Genomic DNA, 8,065 nt, shown 5'->3' on the forward strand with positions numbered 1-8,065 from the left:
AAAAAAAAAAAAAAAAAAAAAAAAAAAAAAAAATATATATATATATATATATATATATATGTATATCTGATGCCATATTTCTGTGAGTCTTTGGGCCTGGGAGCTGCAGTTCTGTGACTAACTTTCTCGTACTCTAAGGTTTGAAGTGTTCAGATACACTGAACCTTTACCAAGTGTCTCTGTACAGGTGGCCTTTGTGTCTATGGCATATGGACAGAACTCAGATTTTCACAAAGGGGAAAGGGAGATGGAAAGAGCGAAAGGGGGAAGGGACAGGCCCCCCCAAACCCACTGTGACCCCCCCTCCCTCTACAGAACCTCCCACTCCCAAAATACAAAGTCCCAGGTACCTTAACATCTGTGACACATTCATCCTCCAAACCCCGCAGGGTGCCAGGTGACAGAAGGGGCCCCAGCTCCCCATTCTCCAGAGCGGCTATGTCCACCAGCCCTAGGACCTCCCTGAGGGTGGGGGCGAGAGACAAGGAGGTCTGTGAGAAGCGGGGCTGGGCAGTCGGACCCTTCCCCACGCCCTCCTACCCACTGCTTGTGACCCTGGGTCACGCCCTTCCTCTCTCTAAGTCAGCTCTGCTCATCCCTCAAAGGAAGTCTTTGGAATTGTTGCTCCCCCGGCTCCAGCTCTCTGAGTCAGCTCCCTGATGGATGGTGTCCGGGCATGATATTTAGGGGTCAAGTCCAAGCTTGAAGATCTGACATGCAAGGCTCCGCCCATGATCGGTTGCACCAGGCAGAAGCTCCCTTGCACCTCTGCTCCAAGGCCCTGCTGCCTTACCTGGCCTTGGAGGCTTCCCCAGTCCAGCCCTCACTCCCCGCCTTCTACTGGTTTACATGCCTGGAGCCATGTGATATCATCAGTATCCACCCCCACGCCCCAGACTTGGGCTCATGGCATCCTTTCAATTATAAACACCATCTCTCTACAAATTGGACCAAACTCAGTTCCCACCACTTCAGGAAGCTTTCCGGACTCCATGTCCTGCCTCCATCCCTTACAGATAACTTGAGAGTGTGATCGACATCCATTCCTGAATGAGAGCTATGTATCTGCTGCCTTCCCAGTCTTCTGCTAACAGCATTCTGATTTTGTTGTCAGAACCACCCACCCCCTTCACTGTCCAACGTGTGGCTTGGATGTGGCTAACTCCCTTTTCTTGGGGTAGACAGGTGACCTGGGGGTAGCTAATATTCCATCCTCTGGCCATAAGAATGGGTATGTTTTAGGACACAAAGTCTCAACAGTAATCAGATTCCAGGACTGGGACGGACCATGGTACTGAGGTTCTAGTCTCGACCCTTAAAGAATTTAAGGGGCGAACAGCACTGAAGTCCTAAAACTGGGCCTAAAGTTTTAAAACATGTTGGCTCACACCTGTAATCCCAGCACTTTGGGAGGCGAAGGTGGCTGGATCACTTGAGATCAGCAGTTTGAGACCAGCCTGGCCAACATGGTAAAACCCCCGCCTCTGCTAAAAATACAAAAAATCAGGTCAGTGTGGTGGCTCACACATATAATCCCAGCACTTTGGGGGGCCGAGACAGACTGGATCACCTGAGGTTAGGAGTTTGAGACCAGCCTGACCAATATGGTGAAACTCCATCTCTACTAAAAATACAAACATTAGCCGGGCATAGTGGTAGGCACCTGTAATCCCAGCTACTCGGGAGGCTGAGGCAGGAGAATTGCTTGAATCTGGGAGGTGGAGGCTGCATTGAGCAGATATCATAGCACTGTACTCCAGCCTGGGCAATAGAGCAAGACTCCGTCTCAAAATAAATAAAGTCCTAAAACTGGAAGAATCAACAGCATAGAGGTTCTAAGACCGAAAGAGGGAATGAGGTGAAGGCTTAGGATTCCAAAGTTCATTGGTACTAAGCTTCTGTGGTGGAGTCATAAATTCTAAGTTCTAAGACTGGAAGCATCAACAGTACTAATCCCCTAGGCTCTAGAGAGAGCAGTGTAGGATTCTAGAATTCTAAGTGTCATCATGTTAAGGTTAAGGGTCAGCGGGGCTGTGGTTCTAAGAAGGAATGGTCCACAGTGCTAAAACTCTGGGACTGGAAGGGTGAACATCGAAATAGCGTAAGTGTCACGATGCCAAGATCTGGCCGGTCCACAGTGCTGCGCTACTAGAACTGAAATTGTCGATGGTGCTAACACTGTGTAATTGGAAGACTCTGTGGTGCCAATAGGTTCTAGGTCTGAAAGGGTGGTAGTGCTAGGATTCTAAGACTGGAAGCATCAGTGTTACTTAGTTGCTAGGAGTGTAACTGCCCGTGGTGCTAAGGTTGCAGGCCTAGAAGAATGAATGGTGCTGAGACATTAGCAGCCAACATTCTAGGACTAGAGGAATCCACGGTGCTAAGATTGCGGGACTGGAAGGGTGGACAGTGAGACGATCCAGAGTGTAAGTGCTGACAGGGCGCTGAGGTTCTCGGACCACAGAGGTGCCGGACTCTTCCAGGACTGGGAGGGTCCATGGTGCTGGAACCGAGGGCCTGGGTAGCAGGAAGATTCTAGGACTGTCACTGTCAGCGGTGCTGACGACTAGATGGGTCGATGGTGTTAAGGTGCTAGGACGGGTGGGTCAGCTGTCCCAAGGTCCTTAGGGTCTGAAGAGGCCAGCGCTAGGGGGTGGAGCTGGGGGTTCCACGCGATCTTGGGCAACAGAGTCCAGCTCACCTGGGGTACACCTGGTTGTGCCAATGCAGCAGCGCGTAGCGGTCGGCCAGCGGCAGCCTGCGCCGGGCGGAGGCCCCCAGCCACTCGGCCAGGGCCCCGTGGTAGCCGCGCAGGTAGACGCTGAAGGCGCACAGGCCGGCGGGGTAGGCGGGCGCCAGGCGGCCCCGCACCACGGCCATATCCTCCAGCAGCCGCGCCCGCAGCGCCTCCAGCTGCCCGGCCAGGCCCCCGGGCGCCCCGGGCGCCGCCGCCTCCAAGCGCTCCCGGGCCGCGCGCGCCACGGCCTCGGCCCAGCGGGCACGCAGCTTGCGAGCCGCCTCGGGCCCCCGACGCCCGTCGGCCGCCTCCTCCTGCACCAGCACCTGGCCCAGCTGCGCCACCGCGCCCGCCCCGGCGCCCGCGCCCGGCCCGGGACCCGCCAGCGTCTCGCGCACCAGCGCCCACAGCTCGCGCTGCAGGGCCTCGTACAGCAGCGCCACGTCCCGCGCCCGGCGGCCTCCGCCAGCGCCCTCGGCCTTGGGAGGCCCCGGCGCGCCGCCCCCCGACGACGCCAGCTCTTCGGCCTCCAGCTCCAGGATGTGCTCGTCGGCGCGCGCGAGCTCGCGCTGCTGGATCAGGCTCAGAATCTCCAGCACTGCGGGTAGGCGGGAGGGGAGGCGGGAGGTCAGCATCAGCGATGGGGTCGGGGAGGAGGGGGATGCCCGACGCGGGGGTGAAGGTAGGGGTGCTTAGGAAAGGAAAGGAGATGAGGGAAGAGGGTTACAGAAGGCAGGAAGGTGTGGGAGCACAGAAGAGCCTGGAGAAGAGCGAGAAAGAAGGGTGTAGGGTGAAGGATGTAGAGGAGGGGGCAGGGTGAGGGGCTCCCTCACGCCTGTAATCCCAGCACTTTCGGAGGCCGAGGCCAGCGGATCATTTGAGGTCAGGAGTTCAAGACCAGCCTGGCCAACATGGCAAAGCCCCATCTCTACTAAAAATACAAAAACTAGCCAGGCGTGGTGACGGGCGCCTGTAACCCCAGCTACTCGGGAGGCTGAGGCAGGAGAATCTCTCGAACCCGGGAGGCAGAGGCCGCAGTGAGCCAAGAGTGCGCTGCTGCACTCCAGCCTGGGCAACATATTGAGCGAGACTCCATCTCAAGAAAAAATAAATAAAAACTTAAAAGAGAGGGAAAAGAAAAATGCATGTATCTGAGGAAGGTATCTGGGGAGGTTGGGGGACAGAGAAATGGAGGGGTTGAAGGAGGTGGGAGGGTCGAGAGAGGAGCCAGGTAAGGGGGACAGGGATGGACGCAGCCAGTGGGAGCAGGAGGGGCAGTGTGGGGGGTTGGAGATTGGGAGAGGATAAGGGACAATTGATGGGGTCTTTTTGGGGTGGGGATGGCTGTGGGGTGATCTGGCCCTCTGATTAGTTCACACTGCCTGGAGAAAGGGGAGTTGTGGGGCTGGAAGGCCTCTGAGGCTGAAGGAGGGTCCCGGCAGCCCAGGGCTACCCTCAACACTTCCACCCCCCTCCACTTCCTCCCTGGCAGAGAAACTATTTCCTGGCCAGCGCTATTTCTGCCCATCCGTTTCCAGAAGGCGGGGCTCTATTCACCCCCTCCTCACCTCCCTCCAGTGCCCTCCCAGTCCCCTGGGAGCTGCGGCCAAAATAGCCTCTGGCCAGAACCTGGAGGGCATCGGAGGACAGAAAAGGCGCTCCTGAGGTCCCCAGCCCTGGAGCAGCTCAGGCCTCAGGGCTAAGAGCAGGGTGCAGGCTCGGAGAGCAGAAATAAAGGCAGGGTTGGGGATGTCGGTGAATGAAGATGAGGATTGGGACAGGAATGAGGATGGGGCTGGAGGTGAGGATGGAGCGAAGGTGGAGGCTGGGATGCGGGAGTTGAGGGTTAGCATGAGGTGGGGTGGGAGTCTGGACAGAAATGGGGAAGGAGGCAAGAATGGCGGTGGGGTCTGGGTAGGGATGGGGGTTGGAGAGGTAGGGGAGGGGAGTGTAGGTGACAGTTGAGGATAGAAAGGACATCAAGACTGATTGAGTTTCAAGATGAATTGTGGAAGTGAGTTGGGCTTGAGAATAGGAACGTGGATGGAATTGAAGATGGAGGTTGGGGATGGGGGTTTAGGATTGGGACTCAGGATAGGGGTGAAGATAGACAGGGATGAAGAGAAGGTTGAGTTTGCAGTTGGAGTTGAAATGGGGGCCGGGCTCGGTGGCTCATGACTGTAGTTCAAGCACTTTGGTAGGCTGAGGCAGGTGGATCCCAAGGTGAGGAGTTCAAGACCAGCCTGTTCAAAATGGTGAAACCCCCTCTCTACTAAAAATACAAAAATTCAGCTGGGCATGGTGGCGTGTGCCTGTAATCCCAGCTACTTGGGAGGCTGAGGCAGGAGAATTGCTTGAACCCGGGAGGTGGAGGTTGCAGTGAGCCGAGATCGAGCCACTGCACTCTGGCCTGAGTGACAGAGTGAGACTCCATCTCAAAAAAAAAAAAAAAAAAAAAGAAAGAAAGAAAGAAACTGGGGCTGAGGAAGGACTAGGAACTTGAATAGGGCTGAATAAGGAGGTTGCTGACCGGGTGCATTGGCTCATGCCTATAATCCCAGCACTTTGGGAGGTTGAGATGGGTGAATCACCCAAGGTCAGGAGCTCGAGACCAGCCTGGCCAACATGGCAAAACCCCGTCTCTACTATAAATACAAAAACAAAAACAAAACATATTAGCCAGGCGTGGTGGCGCATGTCTATAATCCCAGCTACTTGACAGGTTGAGACAGGAGAATTGCTTGAACCCAGGAAGCAGTGGTTGAAGTGAGCCGAGATTGTACCATTGACTCCAGCCTGGGCGACAGAGTGACACCCCGTCTCAACGGAAAAAAAAAAAAGGAGGTCACTGGAGGGAAATGGGTGAGAGGGGCCTGAGGTTAGGGGTTAAAAGGAGACCAAAAGAGTGAAGAAGGGCTGAAGGTGGACATGGGGAAGAATGAGACAGGAAATGGGACTGGGCCAGTTGGGGGTTGCCGTGGTATTGGACATAGACAATGACATTAACTATGGCATTTGGGCCAGGCGCAGTGGCTCACACCTGTAATTCCAGCACATTGGGAAGCTGAGGCAGGAGGATTGCTTGAGGCCAGGAGTTCAACACCAACCTGAGCAACACAGCGAGACCCCATCCCTCCAAAAAATGTAAAAATTAGCTAGATGTGGTGGCATGTGCCTGTAGTCCCAACTACTGAGGAGGCTAAGGTGGGAGGATTGCTTGAGCCCAGGAGGTCAGGCCTGCAGACAGCCTTGATTGCACCCCTGCAGGCTAGCCTCCAGCCTGGGAGATAGAGTGAGACCCTGTCTCCAAAAACAGATGGCATTTGAAGAAAAGGGCGAGCTGTAGGAGAAGGTTTTGGGTGTGTCTCAGATAGAGATTGATGATGGGGTTGGAATACGTGTGGGGTGAGAACATAAAAGGCATTGCTGAGGAAGAGACTGGGGCTTGGAGTAGGAATAGGGGATGAAGATGAAGATGGGCTGGTGTTAGGGATTGAATTATATCCTCCCAGAAAAAAATTATGTGAACGCTTCACCCCAGTACATCAGAATGTCACCTGGTTTTGAAATAGGGTCTTTACCGAGGCAATCAAATTAAGATGAATTCACAGGTAGACTCTAATCCTCGTATGAGTGGTGTCCTCATAAAAAGGAGAAATTGGGCCGTGTGTGGTGGCTCATGCCTGCAATCCCAGCACTTTAGGAGGCCAAGGAGGGAGGATCACGAGGTCAGCAGATCGAGACCATCCTGGCCCACATGGTGAAACCCGGTACCTACTAAAAATACAAAAATTAGCCAGGCATGGCGGCATGTGCCTGTGATCCCAGCTACTAGGGAGGCTGAGGCAGGAGAATCACTTGAACCCAAGAGGGAGAGGTTGCAATGAGCCTAGACTACACTCCAGCCTGGTGACAGAGTCAGACTCCGTCAAAAAAAAAAAAAAAAAGAGAGAGAAAGAAAGAAAAAGAAATTGGTCAGGCACCGTGGCTTACACCTGTCATCCCAGTGCTTTGGGAAGACGAAGCAGGCAGGTCACTTGAGGTCAGGAGTTCGAGGCCAGCCTGGTTAACATGGTGAAACCCTGTCTCTAAAAAAAATGCAAACGTTAGCTAGACATGATGGTGAGTGTCTGTAATCCCAGCTACTCGGGAGGCCGAGGTGGGAGAATTGCTTAAACTGGAGAGTTTCAGTAAGCTGAGATTGCACCCTTGCACGCCAGCCTGGGCAACAAAGTGAGACTCTGTCTCAAAATAAAAATAAAAATAAAAATAAAATGAACTAAAATAAATAAATAAATAGATGGGGGATAGAGAGGGAAGGGGGAGAGATGGGACCGAAATCAGGGATTCTCGTGGCGTTAGATGTAGGAGTGGGGCTGCAGGCGGCAGGGGGTGGCGGCAGAGATTGAGGGTGAGCATGTGTGATCAGGTGGCGCTCAAGAGGAAGGTTGATGACAGCAATTAGGACGGAAGTGGTAGTGGGCTGGAGCCATCATGGAGATGGGACATGTGCATTAGACGTGTGAATTGGAGGTTGGGGTCCCAGGTGGCGGCTGGGATGGGGTTAAGTATGGAGCCTGAGACCACCAGGGCTGGGGAAGGACATGGACACTGGGATTCTCCCAGCTCTGGGCCAGGGCCCGGACTCACCTGACAATGGCTCTTTCATCTTTGGGGGCTCCGGGACCTTCGGTGGGGGCTCTGGAGCTGCCTCGCCTGCAGGCACCACCCTCTCCGCCAGGGACGCACGCTGGGGCTTGGACCCACGCCCCAGTCTCAGGAAGGCCAGTCTCCGGGCGGCCTCCCCCGCTGCCTCCTCATCGCCATGAGCTCGGGTCCCCTGCAGCCGGGCCAGGAGGCCAAAATCTGCCGAGCTCCTTCGTAACCCTGGTACCAGCACTCGGCCCAAGAAAGAGCGGGGCTGCCCATCTCCAGGGCTGCCTGCCCGCCGGCCCGGGGCCCAGCCCAGCCGGAAGGGGGACAAGCCTGCCAGCTTCTCCAGGGTGGCGCGGCGGCGGCAAGATGCTCCATTGGGGAGCGACCCCGGCTCCCCGGCCTCTTCTTCCTCCAGCCCTGAAACTTCTTCAAAGGGGTTCTGAGAGGACCTCAGGGGCAGAGTTCCTGCCCGGGGCACCTTAGGGTCTGACACTCCTAGATTCTTCAGGATAGGCATTTTAACAGGTGGGGACCTGGGGAAGAAAATAATGACCATGGGCGATGCTGATGGCAATGGTGGCGTGGATGATGGTGCCTCTGTGTGCCGAGCACTTTGGGGTTAGCGTATCAGACACTTGACTGAACACTTAATAACCCTTGATCTGCACAAGC

The 8,065-nt window shown here is 55.0% G+C and overlaps 1 protein-coding gene across 1 annotated transcript in view; it reads right to left on the bottom strand.

Annotated features, from left to right (window-relative positions):
• EXOC3L2 (exocyst complex component 3 like 2) overlaps positions 1–8,065 on the bottom strand; it is a 30,001-nt gene that overhangs the window by 15,929 nt on the left and 6,007 nt on the right. Inside the window, exons 2-4 of the mRNA XM_017502447.2 lie at positions 7,388–7,926; positions 2,702–3,335; positions 351–462 (exon numbers count right to left, since the gene is read on the bottom strand). Of these exons, the coding sequence (XP_017357936.1) occupies positions 351–462; positions 2,702–3,335; positions 7,388–7,910 (1,269 nt within the window). The 5' untranslated portion in view covers positions 7,911–7,926. The remainder of the gene's footprint in view (positions 1–350; positions 463–2,701; positions 3,336–7,387; positions 7,927–8,065) is intronic.

This window comes from Cebus imitator, unplaced genomic scaffold, assembly GCF_001604975.1.
Source record: "Cebus imitator isolate Cc_AM_T3 unplaced genomic scaffold, Cebus_imitator-1.0 Scaffold296, whole genome shotgun sequence".
Lineage (NCBI taxonomy): Eukaryota > Metazoa > Chordata > Mammalia > Primates > Cebidae > Cebus > Cebus imitator.